Source organism: Ammospiza caudacuta, chromosome 29, assembly GCF_027887145.1.
Source record: "Ammospiza caudacuta isolate bAmmCau1 chromosome 29, bAmmCau1.pri, whole genome shotgun sequence".
Classification (NCBI taxonomy): Eukaryota; Metazoa; Chordata; class Aves; order Passeriformes; family Passerellidae; genus Ammospiza; species Ammospiza caudacuta.
This window is the reverse complement of record NC_080621.1, coordinates 127,582-148,522: the sequence shown is the minus strand read 5'-3', so window position 1 is coordinate 148,522 and position 20,941 is coordinate 127,582. Positions and strand designations below refer to the sequence as shown.

Sequence of the window (20,941 nt, the reverse complement as noted above, 5' to 3'; positions counted from 1 at the left end):
GCAGGGGGTGAACTGGAGCCACCCTGGGAGGGGCAGGGGGCTGTGACCCCCCCAGCCTCTCCCCCATCCTGCCAGGGGGGCTTGGGGGGATCCCCTGATGGGGTTTGGGCTGCCTCAAAAAAAAACCCAGTTTGGATCCCAGTGCAGTTGGTTTGGATCCAGCTGTGCCCATGTTTAAATCCAGCTGTGCCCCTTCCATCAACCCCCAGTCCGGATCCATCCCACTCCCAGTTTGGGTCCAATTGTGGTCCTGGTCCAGCTTTGCGACCCCCAATTTTGGATCCAGCGGTTCCCAATTCTGGATCCAGCTGTTCCTCTCAGGCCCCGCCCCCTGGATCTGTTTGGCCACGCCTCCTTTACCTGCGCATCCCTGACCCCTCCCTTTCCGTAGAGCCCCGCCCCCTCCCTCCACACAGCCAATCAACCTTTCCCCAGGCGTGGCCCCGCCCATGGAGTGTGGGCGTGGCCTGGCGCGGGCGCCGGCCAATGGCAGCGCGCGTCTCTCGCGGCCAATGGGAGGCGGCGGCGCTGCGGGGCGGAGGAGCCGGAGCGGCGGCCGGGCCGGGCCGGTACCAACGGGGGGGGGACCGGGGGGGTGGGGGAGCCGGTACCACCGCACGGACCGGCAGCAGCCTGGGGGATAACGGCGGGTGGTGACAACCGGGAGGGGGGACAGGGTCGGTTCCAACCGGGAGGGGCGGTGCCAACCGGGGGTGGCCCCGGAACCAGCCCTGTGAACGGCCGGGGGCCGGTACCAACCGGGGACGGGAGCGAAAAGGGGACAGGGGCCGGTACCAACTGGGGCGGGCGGGGAGAGGAGTCTGAGAGACTGAAATGGGTAAAAAACCTCCCCAGAATGGGTCAAAATTTCATCTTGAAGTGGGTCAAAATCTACCCTGAAATGGGTCAAAGTTTCCTCTGGAAGTGGGTCAGAAATGCAGCCGAAAATGGGTCAAAATCCAGCCTGAAACGGGTCAAAAATTCACCCCCAAATGGGCCAAAAATGCATCCTGAGATGGATCAAAATCCATCCTGAAACAAAACCAGTTAATCTCAAAAAGGGTAAGAACCCACCCTGAAACAGGTGCAAAACCTAATCTGAAGGGGGTCAGAATCCCTCCTGAAAATCCCCAAATCCACCCCGAAATGGGTACCAAAACCCGTTTTTTCCCCCAAAGCTGCCACCATGTTCCTGGCACACCCCAGCTTTGGGGATGTAATTTTTGGGAATCCTGTTTTTGGGTTCAAATCCTGTTTTATCCCCCCTTTCCCCAGCACAGCCCAGCTTTGGGGATGCCATTTTTGGAGATGCAGTTTTTGGGTCCAAATTCCGTTTCTGGGTCCTAATTCTGTCTTTGGGTGCCAGTCCCATTTTTGGCTCCCAATCCCATTGGAAATCCTATTTCTGGGTCCCAGTCGCGTGGTTTTCCCCCAGAACTGCTGCCATGCTCCTGTACCGGCGCGGGGCCGCGGCCGAGCCGAGGGCTGCGGGTTCCCAATCCCATTTTTGGATCCCAATCCCATTCCCAATCCCATTTTTGGGTCCCAGTCCCGTTCCCAATCCCATTTTTGGATCCCAATCCCATTATAAATGCCATTTTTGGATCCCAATCCCGTTCCCAATGCCATTTTTGGATCCCAATCCCGTTCCCAATCCCATTTTTGGATCCCAATCCCATTATAAATGCCATTTTTGGATCCCAATCCCGTTCCCAATCCCATTTTTGGATCCCAATCCCATTATAAATGCCATTTTTGGATCCCAATCCCATTCCCAATCCCATTTTTGGATCCCAATCCCATTATAAATGCCATTTTTGGATCCCAATCCTGTTCCCAATCCCATTTTTGGATCCAATCCCATTATAAATGCCATTTTTGGGTCCCAATCCTGTGTTTTCCCCCCAGAGCAGCCCCACCATGTCGCTGTGCCGGCGCGGGGCCGCGGCCGAGCCCGAGGGCTGCGGGCTCCCAATCTCATTTCCATTTTTGGGTTCCCAATCCCATTTCTGGGTCCCAATCCCGTGTTTTCCCCGCAGATCTCCCTCTGCCATGTCGCTGTGCCGGCGCGGGGCTGCGGCCGAGCCCGAGGGCTGCGGGTTCCCGGCGGGCGCGGGGCTGAAGGTGCTGCTGCACTGGAGCGGGGACGAGGAGCGCGAGCGGTGCCGGGTGTACGGGCAGGGGGCCCTGAGCGCCGAGGAGATCTGCATCGACCTGGCACGGAGCCTGGGTGAGTATGGGAGGAACAGGGATGGGACAAGGACGGGGACAAGGAGAGGGACAGGGGCTCTGGGGCTGGGGATGGTTGGGGAAGGGCGGGTCCTGCTGTGTGACACCTGAGGATGAGGAATTCCCAGGGGAAACACTGGGAATGTGCAGGGAACACACCAGGGAAATCACCTGGAATATCCAGGGAAAACACCGGGGAGCACACCAGGGAAAACACCAAGAATTCCCAGGGAAAGCACCAGGGAAAACACCTGGGAAATCCCAGAGAAATCACCAGGAATTTCTAGGGAAAACACTGGGTAAAACATCAAGAATTCCCAGGGAAAATACCAGGAATTCCCAGGGAACACCAGATCCCAACTGGATTCCTTCCCAAGGTTGAGAAAAATCCCAGTTCTATGGTTTTGTGGGTTATTTTTTGGGAGGGAATGTGGGGTATTTTTTTGGGGTATTTGTGGGGTTTTGTGGGAGTATTTTTTTGGGGGGAATGAGACCTGCTGAGTTCAGGTTTATTGAGAATAAAACTGAGTTTGGGTTTGTTGGGAACAAAACCAGCCAAGTTTTAGTTCTTTGGGAACAAACCCCCTGGAATTTCAGTTTTTGGGAGCAAAGCCCTGGTCCCAGCTGGCTTTTCCCATTCCTGGCAGGAATTACCCCGCTCTGCTACAGCCTCTTCGCCCTCTATGACCCCCAGAGCCGGATCTGGCTCCCTCCCAACCACCAGTTCCACATCAGGAAGGACACCAGCATCAACCTGATCTTCAGGATGAGGTGAGGATTTCCTTGGAAAAACTGGTCCCAGTTAAAGGAGGGGAATGATAGATTTGGCCTCTCCGTCAGCGTGGAAAAATCCGCTTCTTTCTTCCCGAAATTCCTCTGCCTTTCAGCATCCCTCCCAGAGGTTTTTGGGATTAACAATGGGTCCATGGCTAAAAGAGATGGGGAAAACTTTAAATGATCCCATTCTGGAGGCAGGAGGAGGCTGCTGCTCTTCACTCCCAGCTCGGATTCATTCCCTGTGCTCAAATCCCGATTTTTTTTAAGCACTTTGCTGTTTCTCCCATGGTTCCGACAAGTTTTATTCCTGAAAAAAACCCCAAAATCCCCTGATTTGAGCCCAGGATGTGACTCCCAGCCCCTCTCCTGCTGTCTTCTCCCCATTCCAGGTTTTATTTCCGGAATTGGCATGGGATGAACAACAAGGAGCCTGCGGTTTTCCGGAATGTGCCGCGCACGGGGGATTCTCCCGAGGAAAAACCTCCTGGAGGAGCTTTGCTGGACAGATCCTCCTTTGAGTACCTGTTTGAGCAGGTAATGGGGCAGGATTCGGGGGAAAAACAGGATGATTTTCCTCAGTCCAGCTGGACTTGGCTCGGAATCCGTATTTTTATCCCCAGGGGTTTATTTAAGGGTAAAAACACCCCTGAGTTTTCCCTCTGGAAAAGGAAAACTGCTGGGACGTTGGGACTGGAGCTGGGTGGAATTCCGTAATTCCACAGAATAATTTTCTCTTTTATGGGATTTTTACTTGCAGTCCCACTTTTTAAATTGGAAAACACAAGGAAAATCCTCCTGGAAATCACCTCAGGGCTGAGTTTTACCCCCAGTTATTCCACATTTAACAGGGAAAATTCGAGTTCATCAACGACGTCGCCTCCCTGAAGGATTTCCAGAGCGAGCCGGAAATGCAGAAGTTCAAGAACGAGAGCTTGGGGATGGCTGTGCTGCACCTGTCCCACATCGCCATCAAAAAGGGCATTTCCCTGGAGGAAGTGGCCAGGAAGTACAGGTGAAATTCCTGCTTTTCCAAGGGGGGGTTTTCCTCCATTTTCACTGTTTTTTCCTTCTTTTTCACTGGGTCTTTTTTCCTCGTTTTGTGCCATTTTTCCATTGCATCCCAAGATCGTCCTCCACTCTTTCCTGACAATCCCCTTTACTTTGGCAGCTTCAAGGACTGCATCCCGCGCTCCTTCCGACGCCAGATCCAGCAGAACAACTTCCTGACGCGGTTCCGGATGAAGAACGTGTTCCGGCGCTTCCTGCGGCGCTTCCAGCGGCACACGGTGGCGGCGGGCAGCCTGACGGAGCGGGATGTGATGTACAAGTACCTGGCCACACTGGAGCAGCTGGCTCCCCGCTTCGGGAGCGAGCTCTTCCCGGTGCTGGCCCTGGAAACGGCGGCCGAGGGCGAGAAGGGGCCGTTCTGTGCCAACGGGGGCTGCGCGGAGCCCGAGCAGCCGCTGCTCCCCCGGGAGTGCCCGGTCACTCACCACGTGCTGGTCACCGGCACCGGTGGCATCCAGTGGAGGCCGGTGCCCACAGAGGTGGGTGGGGATGGGGTGGGGTTGGGAGGAGACACTTCCACCCCAAATCCTTGTTTTTGATGGGTTTGTGATGAGCCATTCCTGCTCCAAATCCTGTGTTTGTGGTGGGTTTGGGATGAGCCATTCCTGCCCCAAATCCTGAGTCTGTGGTGGGCTTGGGATGAGCCATTCCTGCCCCAAATCCTGAGTCTGTGGTGGGCTTGGGATGAGCCATTCCTGCCCCAATGTCCTGTGTGTTTCCTCGGTTTGTGGTGGTTTTGGAATGCTCCATTCCTGCCCCAAATCCTCAGTTTGTGGTGGGTGGGTTTGGAATGCTCCATTCCCACCCCAAATCCTTCTTTGTGGTGGGTTTGGGATGAGCCATTCCTGCCCCCAATCCTCGGTTTGTGGTGGGTTTGGGATGCCTCATTCCTGCCCCAAATCCTGTGTTTTTCCTTAGTTTGTGATAGATTTGGAATGCTCCATTCCCACCCCAAATCTCATCTCTTTCCTTGGTTTGTGTTCCTGCATTTTGCCTGGGGTGCTCTCTCTGTTCTTTTCCCAGTTTCCCACCCAAATCCATCTCACACTATCTCCTTCATTTGTGCATCCAGCCTATCCCAGTTTCCCCCCAACCCTTCTCAGCAGCAGGAAAAGTCTGGAATTCTCCTCTCTGCCCCCTTACAGGCCATGGAAAGCCTCTCCCAGCGTGGATATTTTGGGAGGAAGAGCAAGAACAAGGAGCCGGAGGCGCAGCCTGCGGAGCGGAGCGATCCCCCCTGGTGCCATTTCTGTGATTTTCGGGAAATCACCCACGTGGTGGTCAAGGACTGCAGGATCAGCATCCACCGGCAGGACAACAAGTGCCTGGTGGGTGGGATTGGGATTCCTGATCCCTCCCGGTGCTGGGATCCCGGGATTGCTCCGTCCAGAGCAGGAGGAGGCGGCGCTGGGAGGAACGAGGGGTTTTATCTGGGTTTTCTGGGGATTTTTAGGGTTTCCTGTGGGTTTCTCAAGAGTTTTTTTTTGAGTTTCCCAAGGGTTTTTTTAGGGTTTCCCATGGGTTTTCCTAGGGTTTCCCACAGATTTTCTAGTGTTTCCTGTGGGTTTTTTAGTGTTTCCCATGGGTTTCTCATGGATTTCCCACTCACCGCGGTGCTCTGTCCCTCCCCAGGAGGTGCTGCTGCCCTGTCCCAGCAGTGCCCTGGCTCTGGTGTCACTGGTGGACGGATATTTCCGCCTGACAGCCGACTCCAGCCATTACCTGTGCCACGACGTGGCCCCGCCGCGGCTGCTCCTGAGCATCCACAACGGCATCCATGGGCCCATGCAGTGAGTGCGGCTTCACCTGGATCCCAGGGCTCATCCCGGAGCTGCTCTGTGTCCTCGGGGTGGTCCCTGGGTGTTCCTTCTGCTTTGGGTTCATCCTAGTCCATTCTACCTGCTTTGGGTTCATCCCAATCCATTCCACGTCCTTTGGGTTCATCCCAGTCCATTCCATCTGCTTTGGGTTCATCCCAATCCATTCCATGTGCTTTGGGTTCATCCCAATCCATTCCCTCCCCTCAAGGCTCATTCCAGTCCATTCCCTTTCCTCAAGGCTCATCCCCATCCATCTCTCCCGTCCCTTTTCCAGGGAGGAGTTTGTTTTTGCCAAGCTGCGCCGGGAGGAGCCGGAGGAAGGGCTCTACGTCCTCCGCTGGAGCGTCCTGGATTTCAACCGCATGATCCTGTCCGTGCTCAAGAGGAGCCACCAGCAGGTAGGGACGCAATTCCCAGCGCGGGATTCCCAGGAATTGTGAGCTCTGGAATGACCCGGGAGCCTCCTGGCTGCAGCTCCTGCCTCTCCTTGGCTTTTCCAGGCTCCTGGCACGCCGGGAGCCTTCAAGTTCCGGCAGTTCCGGATCCAGAAGAAGGGAGAGTCCTTCGTGCTGGAGGGCTGGGAGCGCGAGTTCCCCTCGCTGCGGGAGCTCCTGGACGTGCTCAAGGGCTGCACACTCCGATCCGGCGACGAGAACTTCACGGTGAAGAGGTGCTGCCCGCCCAAGCCGGGAGGTAGGGACAGGGATCACCCCAGGGATCGGGAATGGGTGAATCCGGGAACTCACGGGGCCCCGTTCCCTCCTGCCCCAGAGATCTCGGACCTGCTGATCACACGGAAGGCCAAAGACAACGGGAAGCAGATCCTGAACCTCACCCAGCTCAGCTTCCACCAGATCCGCAAGAACGAGATCACCCAGGTGCTGCTTTCCAGGGATTTTCACTGCTTGGATTCCTGGGATCCAGTGGGGGAGGAGGAGGGATCCGCTCTGCTTTCCTGGGATTCTTGGGGTTGGAGGAACCTGCTGTGCCTTCCTGGGATCCCTGGAATGGTGGATGAATCCTCTCTGCTTTCATGGGATTCTCTTGCTCTGCCTTCCAGAGATTCCCTCCAGATCCCAGGATCCTCCCACACCCCAGGGCAGCCAGCAGGATGGATTTGCTGTTTCATCCCTTCCCTTTCCAAGGGAAAGCGAGGGAAAAATCCCCATGGAAGTGGCTTTCTCCCACATTAGGAGGCAGAGGGAATTCGGGGAGGGATCCAGGTGAAGATTCCCATCTCCCCAGGGTCCAACAGCTCCTGCTTTTCCTCATTTTCCCAGCGAGCCCACCTGGGCCAGGGCACCCGGACCAACATCTACGACGGGGTGCTGAGCGTGTGCGGGAGCTCCGGCAACGACGACGAGGCCGAGTATTTCTGCACGGAGCAGAACAACAACGGGCGGGAGATGCACGTGGTGCTCAAAGTGCTGGACCCCAGCCACAGGGACATCGCCCTGGTGAGCCCTGCCCAGGCTGGGAGGGCCGGGATCGGAGCAGGAAACACGGATCCGGGGGGTGGGAGAGGGATCCGAGGGGTGGCGTATGACCCCAAAAGGGCTGGAATGTGGCCCAGAGAGTTGGAATATGGATCCAAGGGCTGGAAAGTGAATCTAAGGGTTGGAATAAGGATACAAGGGCTGGAATAAGGATCCAGGGGTTGGAGTGTGGATCCATGAGGGCTGGAATTTCTCCTGGCTTTTGCTTCTGGAATTTGGCTCCCAAAGGGCTGGGATAGGGCTCCCAGGAGCTCCAGGAACTCCAGGACCCTGCTCCTGTCTCCGTTGTCCCCAGAGGGCTGGGATGGGGCTCCTGGGATCTCCAGGACCCCCAGGACCCCGGTGCCATCCCCGCTGTCCCCGCAGGCATTCTTCGAGAGCGCCAGCCTGATGTCGCAGGTGTCCCACGTGCACCTGGCCTTCGTGCACGGAGTCTGCGTGCGCGGCTCCGAGAGTGAGTCCAGCAGCCCCTCCCCGCCCCATCCCAGCCCTTTGGGGCTGTTCCCTGTTGTTCCCAGCCCCAATCCCTTGGGATCATCCCGGATTTCCCCGCAGACATCATGGTGGAGGAGTTTGTGGAGCACGGGCCCCTAGATGTGCTGCTGCGCAAGGAGAAGGGCAGGATCTCCGTGGGGTGGAAAATCACCGTGGCCAAACAGCTGGGCAGTGCCTTGAGCTACCTGGTAACTGCAGCTGGGATTCCCCTAACCGTAATCCTAACCCCTCCCTCCCTTTTCCCACATGATAATCACATCTTTAGGGTCATTCCGCCCTTCCTGCAGCCCATACTCCTCCCTCTCCCCTGTTCTGGGGATCATGGATTTTTTTTTAAATTTATTTCCCAATAATTTTTCCCTTTTGCCCTGCGTTTCCCAGGAGGATAAGAACCTGGTGCATGGGAATGTGTGTGCCAAGAACATCCTGCTGGCCAGGAAGGGGCTGGAGGATGGATCTGTGCCTTTCGTGAAGCTCAGCGACCCCGGGGTCAGCTTCACCGTGCTCTCCCGGGAAGGTATGGGGTTTCCAGGGGCAAAACCCAGCTTATTTTCCCTCCCTTTTCCTTAATAATTCCCATAGGTTGTGGCCAGAGCTCTTTTCACAGAGTATTCCCACCTTTTCCAACCTGATTTTTCCCAATATTTGGCATTTTAATATGGGAATTCCACCTGGTTTGGTCCCCAAGCTGCTGTCAGAGATGATCACACTCCATTCCAGTGCCTGGGATGCTTTTAACACAGACTCTCCCCTTGTAAATCCCATATTTTATCTCTTCAAAATCCCAAATTTTATATTTTTAACATCCCACTTTATATGCCTTTAATATCCCGTATTTTACTACTTAATATCCCATATTTTACACCTTTAATATCCCATACTTAACACTCCGTATTTAATATTTGAACCCTTCACCTTTAACCTTTTACACATAACAGACCAACGCCCCAAACATGCCATCACTCCCAATAAATAATAAAAATACACATTTCATACTTTCCTGGTGGGATGTGTCCTTCAGAGCGCGTGGACAGGATTCCCTGGATTGCCCCGGAATGCATCCGGGATGTGGGGAACCTCAGCACGGCCTCGGACAAGTGGAGTTTTGGGACAACACTCCTGGAAATCTGCTTCGATGCCGACGTCCCGCTGAAGGAGCGCACTCCCTCCGAGGTGATTCCCAGAGTTTTCCCTTGTTTGGGCTGCATTTGGGGGTCGGGTTTGGAGTTTTCCCCGTGTGTTTCCCGCAGAAGGAGCGTTTCTACGAGAAGAGGCACCGGCTGCCGGAGCCTTCGTGCCGGGAATTGGCCTCGCTGATCTCCCGGTGCCTCAACTACACCCCGGTGGAGCGGCCGTCCTTCCGCACCGTGCTTAGGGAGCTGACCCGGCTGCAGCCGCACCGTGAGGGCGGGAAAAGGGGGAAATGGGGAAAAATCCTGGGGAAACGGGGATGAGGGTCCTGGATCGGGGAAAGGGGCGTGAGGGAGCTGACCCGGCTCCAGCCGCACCGTGAGGGCGGGAACGGAGAAAAATCCCGGGAGGAATGGGGAAAAGTCCCGGGGAGAACGGGGATAAAGGTCCTGCATCGGGGAATGGGGGAAATCCCAGGATTCTGTGGGGAAAAGGGGCGTGAGGGATCTCACCAGGCTGCCGCCGCTCCGGAAATCGCAGGGGAACGGGGAGAAATCCTGGGGAAACGGGGAAAAACCACGGGGAAACGGGGTAAAATCCCGGGGAAATGGAAAAAAATCCCGGGGGGAACGGGGCAAAATCCCGCGATTCTGTGGGGAAAAGAGGCGTGAGGGAGCTGACTCGGCTCCAGCCGCTCCGTGAGGGGCGGAAACGGGGAAATCTCGGAGGAACGGGGAGTTATCCTGGGTTAATGGAGAAAAATCCCGGGAGGAATGAGGAAAATCCCGGGGATTCTATGGGGGAAAGGGGCGTGAGGGATCTCACCTGGCTGCAGCCGCACTGTGAGGGGCGGGAAAAGGGGAAAATTCCGGGGTTTTGTGAGGGAGCTGACCCGGCTCCAGCCGCTCCGTAAGGGCGGGAACGGGGAAGTCCTGGGGGAACGGGGAGAAATCCTGGGGGAACGGCGAAAAATCCCGGGAGGAATGGGGAAAATCCCGGGGTTTTGTGGGGGAAATACTGGGGAAATGCGGATGAGGGTCCTGGATCGGGGAATGGGGGAAATCCCAGGATTCTGTGGGGAAAAGGGGCGTGAGGGATCTCACCCGGCTGCCGCCGCTCCGTGAGGGGCGGGAAAAGGAAAATCCCGGGATTCTGTGGGGAAAAGGAGAAAAGGGAAAAAAGGAAAACCCAAGGTTCCTCGCAGATCTCGTGGACGTCACGTCGGTGAATCCCGACTTCCCCGTGTCGGATCCCACCGTGTTCCAGAAGCGGTACCTGAAGAAAATCCGGGAGCTGGGCGAGGTCAGTGGCGTCCTGAGCTCTGCAGTTCTGGGGAAGCTGGGCAGGCTCCTTTCCCTGTCTGGATCCGAAATTCCACGTATCAATCCTTATTTTCACATTTTAACCTATATCCCCTGCTGATTTTTCCCTCCATTTCTGAACTTTGTCAACTCCCTCTGCATCCTCCCAGCACAGGGAAGCTCCAAAACCTCCTTTCCCCACCCAAATCCCGAAAATTCATCCTTCTCCAGGGCCACTTTGGGAAGGTGAGCCTGTGCTGCTACGACCCCACCAACGACGGCACCGGGGAGATGGTGGCGGTGAAATCCCTGAAATCTGGGAGCAGCCCCCAGCTCCTGAGCTCCTGGAAGAGGGAAATCCAGATCCTCAAGACCCTGTACCACGAGAACATCGTCAAGTACAAGGGCTGCTGCAGCGAGCAGGGTGAGGGAGAAAAACATGGGGATTTTCCAGTGGATCAGCCACAGAGAGCTTAAAAAACCCCAATTCCCACGTTGTTTTGGCCAGGAATCGCTGTCCTGGCAGGAATTTGGGGACTCCCGGGGTGGTCCCCACATTGCCACCTGTGTGTTGCAGGGGACAAGGTGGTGCAGCTGATCATGGAGTACGTCCCGCTGGGGAGCCTCCGGGAATTCCTGCCCAAGCACCCCCTGAGCCTGTCCCACCTCCTGCTCTTTGCCCAGCAGATCTGCGAGGTGAGCCCGGAATGGGGCTGGATCCCGAAAAAACGGCATGATTCCCCCAAAAAATGGGGTTGGATGACTCAAAATGGGGGTACAACCCCAAAATGCAGCAGGATTGACAAAAAAGTGGGATGGGATCCTATGGAAATGGGGCTGGATTCCCAAAATGTGGCTGAATTCCCAAAATAAGGGGGTGGACCCTTTGGAATTGGGGCTGATTTCCCAAAAATGGGGCTGGTCTCCAAAAAATGGGGCTGAACCCCTGAAAAATGGGACTGACACTTCAAAGTGAGGCTGAATTCCAAAAAATGGGATTGAATTCCCCCCAAAAATGGGGAAACACAGGAGTACCAACCCTCCAATGGGGCTTAATTCCCAGAAATGGGGCTGATTCCCAAAAAAAAGGGGATGAACCCCCAGAAATACCTCACAACTCCCCAAGAAACGCCTCAAAACCCCCCAAAACCGCTTCCAGCCTTCCCAAATCCAGCCATAATTTGTTTTTTTCCCTGTTTTTCTAGGGCATGGCCTACCTGCACTCCCTGCACTACATCCACCGGGACCTGGCAGCCAGGAACGTGCTGCTGGAGAACGAGCACGTGGTGAAAATCGGGGATTTTGGGCTGGCCAAGGCCGTCCCCGAGGGCCACGAGTACTACCGGGTGCGGGAGGACGGCGACAGCCCCGTGTTCTGGTGAGGAATTCGGGGGTTTGGGAACCTTCTGGGAGCGCTGCTGGATCCCAGACCCCAGAGCTGTGACCTCAAATGGTTCCAGGTACGCCCCAGAGTGCCTCAAGGAGTGTAAATTCTACTATGCCTCGGATGTTTGGTCCTTTGGGGTGACCCTCTACGAGCTCCTGACGCGCTGCGACCCCGGGAGCAGCCCCCCGGCCGTGAGTCCTCTGGGAATTCAGGGGGTTTTGGGGTGAAATCGGGTTTTTCCCCATGTTTTTCGGTTGAAATTGGGGTTTTTCCCTCATGTTTTTGGGGTTTTCTTGTCCCCTCACAGAAATTCCTGGAGATGATCGGGGCCACGCAGGGGCAGATGACAGTGCTGAGGCTGATCGAGCTCCTGGAGAGGGGGAAGAGGCTCCCCATGCCCAGGGATTGTCCCTGCGAGGTGGGAAATTGAGAAAAAGGGGAGGAAATGGGGAAAAATGGGATGGGAAGGAGGAAAAGGGAGAGAGGAAGGAGAAAAGGGGGGAAATGGGGAGGAGAGAAGGGGGAAAATGGGAAGAGAAAAAAGAGGGAATGGGAAGGGAAGGAGGAAAAGTGGGGAAGAGGAAGGAAAAAAGGAGTAAGGGAAAAAGTGGGAGGAGGAAAAATGGGGAAGGAAAGATGAGGAGAACGAGGAAGAAAGGGGGGAAAAATGTGGAGAGAAGGAGAAAAACAGGGAAGGGGAGGAGCAAAGTGGGAAGGGAGGAGAGGAGAGGGGAATGTTTCAAATTCCTGGGGGGAAGAGGACAGAGGTTTTCCCTGGATTTTTGGGGAGGTTTTCCTGGGATTTTGGGGGAAGTTTTCCCAGGATTTTGGGGGATGTTTTCCCGGGATTTTGGGGGATGTTTTCCCGGGATTTTGGGGGAGGTTTTACCAGGATTTTGGGGGAGGTTTTCCCAGGATTTCCCCGTTTTCCCCCCAGGTTTACCGGCTGATGAAGAACTGCTGGGAGGCCGAGGCCTCGTTCCGCCCGGCCTTCCCCAACCTCGTGCCCGTCCTGAGGAGTTTCCAGGAGAAATACCGGGCTCAGGCCCCCTCTGTCTTCAACCTCTGCTGAGGGGGGAACCCCAAAATACCCTGGGACTGGGGGGAAAACACCCCCAAAAAAATCCTATGGGATGGGGGGGGAACCCCAGAAAATCCAATGGGACTGGGGGGAGAAATCCCATAAAAATCCCATAGAATGGGGGGGAAAAAATCCCAAAAATCCATGGAATGGGGAGGGGAGAAACCCCAAAAAAATCCCATGGAATGGGGAGGAAAACCCAAAAAAAATCCATGGAATGGAGGAAAAAATCCCATGGAATGGGAGGAAAGCCCCAAAAAATCCCATGGAATGGGGTGGGGGCTAATCCCCAAAAGAATTCCATAGAAGGGGAAGAAAAAACTAAAAAAAAAATCATGGAAGGGGTAAGGGACCCCAAAAAATCCATGGAATGAGGGGGAAAACCCCCAAAATTTAATTAAATGGAAGGAAAAAACCCCCAAAGTTCCATGGGAAGAGAGGGGATCCCCAGTTCCGGACCCAACCCCCCAAAATTCCTGATATTTTCTCCCCCCCTCCCACCAAACACTGTGAACGAGCTCTGGGCCGGAGATTTTGGGGTGAAAAGGGGGAATTTGTGGATTTGTGGATTTCTGGAATTGTTGCCTTATTCCCAGCCCCATCCTCTCTCCCAGTTTGGGGCTGGGGTCGTTTTTGGGGGGTGGGAGGGGCTGGATCTCCTTCCTGCCCTCTAGGATTTGGGGCCTTTATCCAAAAAAAACCCGAAAAATGGGAATTCCATGAAAAAAACCAAACCAAACCAAACCTGGCACTTTATCGAGATTTTGGGGAATTCCCAAAAATTCCCTTATTTATTGCCTGCTGTGCCCTCCCCCCCAGAAGCTGGGGGGGATTTGGGGGAAATCCCCTGGAATCTGGGGCGGGGGGTTGGGGTTTGGCGGGAATCCAAAGGGTCCCTGAATAAAGGATGGAAAAGGCTCCGTGTTTGGCGTCTGTGGTTTTTTGGGGTCTTTATTTGGGCTATTTTGGGCTCTCTATTTGGGTTATTTTTGGGTACTTATTTGGGTTATTTTGGGGATTTTAGGGGATTTTTTTGGGGTGTATTTGGGTTTTTTGGGATCTCCGTTTGGGATGTCTTGGGGTGTTCAACGGTCCAGCGGAACCAACCAATAGGAATCCGCGATCTTGGGGCTTGCCCGCTGCCACCCAATCCCAGCCGCGGACACAACGAGCGTTCCCTTCTACCCAATAGCAGCCGCCGGCTCATCCGCCGTGTTTTTCCGCGCTGCCCAATCCCCGCCTCGGCTACTCGTGGCCGGCCCCTCCTCCAATGAGAAGGCGCGTTGTTGGTGTGGCGGGCGGTGGCGGGGCCAAGATGGCGGCGGCGCTGTCGGTGAGCGGGGCCGGGCCCGGGCCCGGGCCCGGAGCGGAGCCCCCGGCGGGGCCCGACCTGGCCCCCGAGGAGGAGCTGCCGCCGCTGGACCCGGCCGAGGTGCGGAGCCGCCTGGAGCACAGCGAGCAGCAATTCCGCAACCGGCGGAAGGTGCTGATCCGCGGCTTACCGGCGGATGTGACCAACCAGGTGAGGGGGAAACCGGGAACGGGATGGAGAACGGGGCTGAGGGGAAACCGGGAGGAGGAACGGGAATGGGAACGCGGGCACTGAGCGGGGAACCGGGACCAGAGCCCCAAATCCATCCCGGATCTCTCCTTCCTCCCGAACCTTTCCCTGCTCTGCTCCAAATCCCGTTTTTGGACCCCAAAAATCCCGAATTCCCCAAAAATCCGCCTGGAATTCCCGCAGCCCCCCCGGGTGCGTTTTTCCTTTGCCGGTCCCGGTCCCGGGGTGAAATCATCGCCCTGAGGCCGAAGGTTGGGAATTAACTGGGGAAGGGCAAAGGATGGAGCCGGAGAAGCCGGTCTGGGAGGAGGAGGAAGAGGAGGAGTAAGAGCCGGAGTTTCCCGGGGTGTCCCGAGGGAATAAACCCTGAGATAAAGCCTGGAACGTCAAACTGGAGACACCGCCAAGATCCTGACACGGCCCAGCGAAATTCCCGGGAATTCGGGAGGGCCAGGAGTCCTCAAAAAGGGGGGTTGGAAAGGGGAGGGTCACTGGGAAAATGGGGTTTGGAAAAGGGGAAAATCCCTAAAAAGTTGGGGTTTGGAAAAGGGTGTGAGCCCCACTCTCTTTTCTCCCATTTCCATGAAAATCCTGAATTTTTTTTCAGGATATCCATGAGCTGCTGAAGGATTACGAGCTCAAGTATTGCTTCGTGGACAAGTACAAGGGAACAGGTGAGGAGCAGCCCTGGGGTTTGGGAATCAACCCTGGTCCCTGGGAAATCAGGGAAGAGGGAACAGCCCAGGATGCTTTTCCTGTTCCTACCCAGAGATGCTTTTGAATTACAAACACCCTTTTTCCAGGAATTCCTTCCTTTTCCCAAACCCCATTTCTCCCGGATTCCTCCCCATTCTCAGACCCCTTTTTCCATTGGTCCTTCCCCTTTTCCAAACCCAGTTTTTGGAGGAGTCCTCCCCACTCCCACACCCCATTTCTCTATTAACCCTCCCCATTCCCTACCTTGTTCCCAAACCCTTTTCTCCCCGTTTCTCCTCCCTTCCCAACCCCGTTCCCAACCCCATTTCTCCCCCATTCCCAACCCAATTTCTCCCCCCATTTCCTGCCATTTCTCCCCAATTCCCAACCCGATTTCTCCCCGATTTCCCCTCATTCCCAGCCCCATTTTTCTCCCACATTCCCAGCCCCATTTTTTCTCTCCGTTCCTCTCTCCCCAGCCTTCGTGACGCTGCTGACGGCCGAGCAGGCGGCCTCGGCGGTCGGGCGCTTCCACGGCCGCTCTCTGCGGCAGCACGCGCTGCGGGTGCAGCTGCAGCCCACGGAGGCCGTGCTGTGCGTGGCCAACCTGCCCCGCCTGCTGACCCAGCCGCAGTTCGAGGAGCTGCTGCGGCCCTTCGGCAGCCTGGAGCGCTGCTTCCTGGTCTACAGCCCCGCCACGGGCCACTCCAAGGGCTACGGCTTCGTGGAGTTCATGAAGAAGGACTCGGCGGCGCGGGCGCGCTCGGAGCTGCTGGGCAAGCGGCTGGGCACCCGGAAGCTGCACGTGCACTGGGTGGATGCGGCGCAGCTGAGCCCCGAGCTGCTGCACTCGCGCTGCCTGTGCGTGGACAGGCTGCCCCGGGGCTTCACCGACCTGCAGGGGCTCAGGGCCGTGTTCCAGAGGGTCTGCGAGCCCTCCTTCTGCCAGGTGGGGGCTGAGATATGGGGTTTGGGGGGTTTGGGGCGTTCCAGAGGGTCTGCGAGCCCTCCTTCTGCCAGGTGGGGTCTGGGGTTTGCAGTCTGGGGACGCAGGAGGAATTTAGTGAGACTCGAGGGATTTGGGGCTGAGGGAGGAATTAGGGGATGAAGGGAGAAGGAAGGGATTTGGGGCTGAGGAGAGGATTTAGGGATGAGATGTTTAGGAAGACTGGTGACATCCAGAGATTCAGGATGGGTTTGGGGTTCTGGGCAGGGTTTCCCCCGTTTGTCCCCTCACTGTCCCCATTGTCCCTCACTGTCCGTCTGTCCCCAGCTGGCCATCGGGCAGGACGGGCAGCCCAAGGGTTTTGCAGTTCTGGAGTTCGAGTCCCCCGAGGCGGCCGAGCGAGCCCAGGAGGCCACGGACGGGTTCCGTCTGTCCGGGCAGCACATCCGTGTGTCCTTCTGCGCCCCCGGGCCCTCGGGCCGCAGCATGCTGGCTGCGCTGATCGCCGCCCAGACCACGGTGAGCCTTCCTCAGCATCCTCGTTGTCATCCTCATCCTCACTGTTATCTTCAGCCTTAACGTTATCCTTATCTTCATCCTCATCCTCATTGTCACCCTCATCTCCATCCTCACCCCTTCATCCTCATCCTTATCTTTGTCCTCATCACCATTCTCGTCCTCATCCTCCTCTTCTCCCTCCCTGCCTTGCCATGAGATTTTTGGGATTATGCTCATGCTGAGAGCTGGGACCCTGCTGGGATCACCCTAATCTTTCCAGGATCAGAAATCCCAAACCCCCAGTCCCAAACTCCAAACCCTGAATCCCCAGTCCCAAATCCTACATCCCAAACCCCACACCCCAAACCCCAAATCCCATCTCTTTCCCCCATAAATCCCATTTTCCCCCTATTTCAGGCCCTGAACCGCGGCAAGGGGCTGCTCCCCGAGCCCTCCCTGCTGCAGATCCTGGGCAGCCTGGGCAACCCAGCCTCGCTGCAGCTGCTGCTCAACCCCCTGCTCCAGGGGGCCCTGGGCGCCAAGCAGGGTATGAGGGGAATTTTGGGGCAAAAAATGGGAATTTTGGGGCAAAATAACGGGAATTTAGGGGAATTTCTGTGCCATTCCTCCTGTTCCCAGCAGGAATTTTGGGAGCTGCTCCCTCCCTTCCCCTGGTGCCCAACCCGGCGCTGTCCACGGCTCTGCTCCAGCTGGCTCTGCACAGCCAGGCCCAGGTAGGCTGAAAGTCCCTCATTTCTCCTGGAATTTTCCCATTTCTCCTGGAATTTTCCCATTTTCCCTGGAATTTTCCTGTTTTCCCGGCTTTTTTCCCTAGAATTTTGCTCTTTTCCCTGGAATTTTGCTCTTTCCCAGGGTTCTTTCCACCCAGGGTTGGGGTTTCCATGGATTTTTTAATTGGATAATCCACTTCCATGGGGTTTTTTTAGGGATAATCTCCATTTTCAGGGTGTTTTCCTCCTTTTTCTCATTCCAGAAACCGGGAATTTTGGGCGATTCCCCGCTGAGCTCCCTGGCCCAGCCCCCCGGGAAGCTCCTGGGGGAGATTCCCTCAGGTAAACCCGGAATTCCAGCACACCTGGAGCCTCACCTGGGGGGGGGTTTCCCCCAAAAAAATGGGAAACCTCGGATTTGGGTGGGAAAAGGGGGATCTGGGTGGGAAAAGCAGGATTTGGGGTGGGAAAAGGGAGTTTTGGGTTTTGAAATGGATTCTGGTGTGTCCCCCAGCCCCACTTGTTTTCCCCTCTGTTTTGGGCTCTTCTCCTGTTTTTCTCCCCACTCCCACACCCCCCAAACATTTCCATTTTTTGGGGAGCTGCTCTCAGGCTGGCTCTGAGCCCTTTCCCCACCTGTTCTCACCTTTTCCCACCTCTTGCAGGTGCTCCCGTGCCCGGGGACGGGGCCCAGCCCCGCGGGAAGTCCCCGGTGCTGTCCCCGGTCCTGGCCCCGTTCCTGGCGCAGGAGAAGGCGGCGCTGGGACCCCCCGGGACCCCCCCGGGGCTGGGACCCCTCCCCAAGCCCCTCCCCAAGCCCCTCCCCAAAGCCCAGCAGGGAGAGAGCGGAGCCTCCGCCCCCACGGTGAGCAGCCCCCTGACCCAAAATCCGGGGTGGGACCCCAGAAATTCTGGGATGAGAGCTCCAATTACAATGGGATGGGCTTCCCCCCAAAAATCCCAGGGTGAGACCCCAAAAATTCGGGGGTGGGACCCCCAAATTCTGGGATGGGACCTCCAATAACAATGAGGTAGATTTCCCCTTCAAATCCCAGGGTGGGACCCCAAAATATCAGGGGTGGGACCCCCAAAAATCTGGGATGGGACCCAAAAATTCTGGGAGCTTCCTGAGCCCCCATGGAGCCCCCAGATTCCCCCAGGATCCCCCCAAACCCCTCCAGGACCCCCAAACCCCCTCCGGGACCTCCCTGAGCCCCCCCAAATTCCCCTCCCAGGTCTCTCTCCTGGGGGAGCCCCCGAAGGATTTGAGGATCCCCCTCAATCCCTACCTGAACCTGCAGAGCCTCCTGCCCACGCCCGGCCTGCCAGGTGAGTCACAGGAAATTCCCTTTTTCTTCACAGAAATTTCCTTTTCTATCCACAGAAATTTCCCTTTTTATTCCCATAAATTTCCCTTTTTTTCCCCAGAAATTTCCCCTCTTTTTGGGGCAGATTTCCCTCTTTAACCAATCCCATGCTTATTTTTTTTCCAGGAAAAGGGTTTAAGGTGAAACCTGGAGTTTTGGGGACGCCCCCGCCCGACGCCTTCGCCATGGACTTCCCGGTCAGGGGGAAATTTGGGTTGGAATTGGGAGGTTTTGGGGAGTTTTAAATTGAGGATAAAACCCCCAAATCCCTGATTTTCCTGGGAATTTGGGGATCCCCCCCCTCTAAACCCCCCAATTTCCCCTGGGCAGGATTTGGGGTCCCGGATTTTCCCCCAGCCCCGCGACCACGGCTCCATCCTGGGGGGCTTCGGGCACGGCAGGCACAAGGTAAAAATCCGACTTTTTTGGGGCGAAATTCGGGATTTTTGGTATTTTTGGGGGTTTGTAGCTGCCTGTGCTCCCCTTGCAGGTCTCCTCCTCCTCCTCGGGGTTGGACAGGGGGGGTCTGGGACCCCCAGGGCCCCCCTTTTTCTCAGGATCTCCCAGTTCCTACTTCACCAGTGGCCTCCAGGCCGGGCTCAAGCAGAGCCACCTCAGCAAGGTGAGACCCCTCCCCAAATTCTGCAGTGCCCCCTGCCCTTTTTCCCTTAAATCCTTAAAATTCTGTTACTAATCCCCTAAAATCCCATCAAATCACTTCAATTTTAATGATTTTCATCCCAGACCTTTTTTCTCCTTAAAATCCCTTAGAATTCCTTAAAATCCTTTCAAAATCCCCTTAAAATCCCTAAAAATTCCTTACAATCTCCTTAAAATACTTTCAAAATCTCCTTAAAATCCTTTCAAAATCCATTAAAATGTTAAAAACCCCCAGTATCCATTAAAAATCGTTTTAAAATCTCCTAAAATCCCTTAAAAAACCCTTAAAAACCTCTTTAAACCCCCTAAAACCACTTTATTTTTGCTGTTTCCCCCCCAGGCCATCTCCATCCCCCCGAGCTCCGACTCCATCCTCGCCTTGGCTCCCCCCAGCTCTCACCCCAAGGTACCAAACCCCCCCAAAACCACAAAAAACCTTTCAAAAGCCCTAAAACTCGCCCAAAATGACCGGAAATTCTCATTTTTCAGACGCCGCTAGGGGGGCACAAGAGGGGCTTCTCCCACCTGCTGCCGTCGCCCGAGCCCAGCCCCGAGGGCTCCTACGTGGGCCAGCACTCCCAGGGCCTGGGGGGCCACTACGCCGACTCCTACCTGAAGAGAAAAAGAATATTTTAGTGGGGAAAACCTCCCAAAACAAACCCCAAAAAATCCCCAAAAAAAACCCCAAAAAACTCAAAAATATCCTCAAAAAAAAAACCCCACAAAGATAACATTTTTTTAAAAAACAAAACCCAAAAAAAAAACCCCATAAAATCCCAAAAATCTAGAAGTCCTGCCCAAATCCCGCCTTGGTTTTTGCTTTATTTTCATCGGGATTTTATTTCTCATTCTTTTTTGTTTTAATTCCCTTTTTTTGGTTTTTTTTTGGGGTTTATTTTTTGCGGTTTTTGTTTTTAAGCAATTTTAGGATTTTTAATTGCCCCTTGAAGTATTTGGGGAGAATCCCTTAAATTTTTTGGGGTTTTTTTTTCTGCCTCCCCCTCCCCAGAGCAGCCCCTGGAGCCCCCCAGAAACGCTCCCTGCCTTAACTGCTGCTTTTGGGGTGGGGTCCCCAAAATTCCAGGGCTCAAGCCCAATTCCAACCTTTTGGGGGGGGGGCAGTTTTCCACTTTTTTCCCACTTTTGGGGTTTTTCCCCTGTTTTGGGGTTGGTTTTTGGGTGGGGTTTCCCCCATTTCTTTGGTGTTTCCCCCTTTTTTGGGGTCCAATCCCTCTCTTTAAACATTTCACGGGGTGGATTTTTTTGCTGTTTTTTTTTTTGTGTTTCCCCCTTTTTTTTAACAACTGGAGCCGCTGCCGTTTTACGCTTTTTTTGGGGGTAAAATCGGCCTTTTTACTTTAACGCTGTTTTGTTTTTTTAATCGACCAAATCTTCCTCCTTTCTCCTTCGTTTTTTGGGGGGATTTCCCAGGATTTGAGTTCTTTTCCCTGTTTTTACTGTCTGGTTTTGCTGTAAGGGGGTATTTGGGGGGGGCTGTGTCCCCCCCATCCCCCTCCCCCCAAAATAAAGTTCTATTTATATCTCTGCCCCCACCCTTTTTTTTTATTATTTCGGTGTAATTTCGTTATTTCTGCTGTGCCTTTATTTCGGGGGAAACCCCTTGCACCCCCTCCCGATTTTGGGCCGTTCCTGTGTCCCCAAACTGGGGCAGGGAACCCCAAAAAAATCCCCAGACC

The 20,941-nt window shown here is 55.2% G+C and overlaps 2 protein-coding genes across 3 annotated transcripts; both read left to right on the top strand.

Annotated features, from left to right (window-relative positions):
* Window positions 1-542: 542 nt before the first annotated feature.
* TYK2 (tyrosine kinase 2) lies at window positions 543-13,686 on the top strand. Its single transcript, XM_058821462.1, has 24 exons — window positions 543-569; window positions 2,040-2,230; window positions 2,877-3,000; window positions 3,396-3,540; window positions 3,855-4,018; window positions 4,175-4,553; window positions 5,220-5,402; window positions 5,707-5,864; window positions 6,169-6,292; window positions 6,395-6,587; window positions 6,666-6,772; window positions 7,175-7,351; window positions 7,757-7,844; window positions 7,946-8,073; window positions 8,267-8,402; window positions 8,907-9,058; window positions 9,136-9,286; window positions 10,221-10,318; window positions 10,549-10,741; window positions 10,895-11,013; window positions 11,523-11,695; window positions 11,778-11,895; window positions 12,012-12,122; window positions 12,642-13,686. Exons 2-24 carry the CDS (start codon window positions 2,053-2,055, stop codon window positions 12,774-12,776), a joined length of 3,534 nt encoding a protein of 1,177 aa, XP_058677445.1. The 5' UTR covers window positions 543-569; window positions 2,040-2,052; the 3' UTR covers window positions 12,777-13,686.
* Window positions 13,687-14,055: 369 nt separating this feature from the next.
* RAVER1 (ribonucleoprotein, PTB binding 1) lies at window positions 14,056-20,793 on the top strand. Of its 2 annotated transcripts, none has more exons than XM_058821464.1 (14): window positions 14,056-14,307; window positions 14,954-15,020; window positions 15,522-15,991; window positions 16,316-16,507; window positions 16,904-17,033; window positions 17,126-17,220; window positions 17,481-17,559; window positions 17,883-18,082; window positions 18,453-18,546; window positions 18,711-18,781; window positions 18,915-18,992; window positions 19,075-19,206; window positions 19,585-19,650; window positions 19,734-20,793. In XM_058821464.1, the coding sequence occupies exons 1-14, from the start codon at window positions 14,056-14,058 to the stop codon at window positions 19,878-19,880; spliced, it is 2,073 nt and encodes a 690-aa protein (XP_058677447.1). In that variant the 3' UTR covers window positions 19,881-20,793. The 2 variants fall into 2 exon arrangements, with proteins under 2 accessions (XP_058677447.1, XP_058677448.1); XM_058821465.1 differs by having other exon boundaries at window positions 14,087-14,307; window positions 17,129-17,220.
* Window positions 20,794-20,941: the final 148 nt, after the last annotated feature.

What these genes read in the sequence shown, in the direction of transcription:
- TYK2 (XM_058821462.1), top strand. Translation starts at nt 2,053, where the DNA reads ATGTCGCTGTGCCGGCGCGGGGCTGCGGCCGAGCCCGAGGGCTGCGGG. An exon ending in AACCTGATCTTCAGGATGAG is followed by an intron (nt 3,001 to 3,395) that starts GTGAGGATTTCC and finishes TCCCCATTCCAG; the next exon opens with GTTTTATTTCCGGAATTGGC. An exon ending in TTGAGTACCTGTTTGAGCAG is followed by an intron (nt 3,541 to 3,854) that starts GTAATGGGGCAG and finishes CACATTTAACAG; the next exon opens with GGAAAATTCGAGTTCATCAA.
- RAVER1 (XM_058821464.1), top strand. Translation starts at nt 14,056, where the DNA reads ATGAGAAGGCGCGTTGTTGGTGTGGCGGGCGGTGGCGGGGCCAAGATG. An exon ending in GGCCCTGGGCGCCAAGCAGG is followed by an intron (nt 17,034 to 17,125) that starts GTATGAGGGGAA and finishes TCCTGTTCCCAG; the next exon opens with CAGGAATTTTGGGAGCTGCT. An exon ending in CCTTCGCCATGGACTTCCCG is followed by an intron (nt 18,782 to 18,914) that starts GTCAGGGGGAAA and finishes TCCCCTGGGCAG; the next exon opens with GATTTGGGGTCCCGGATTTT.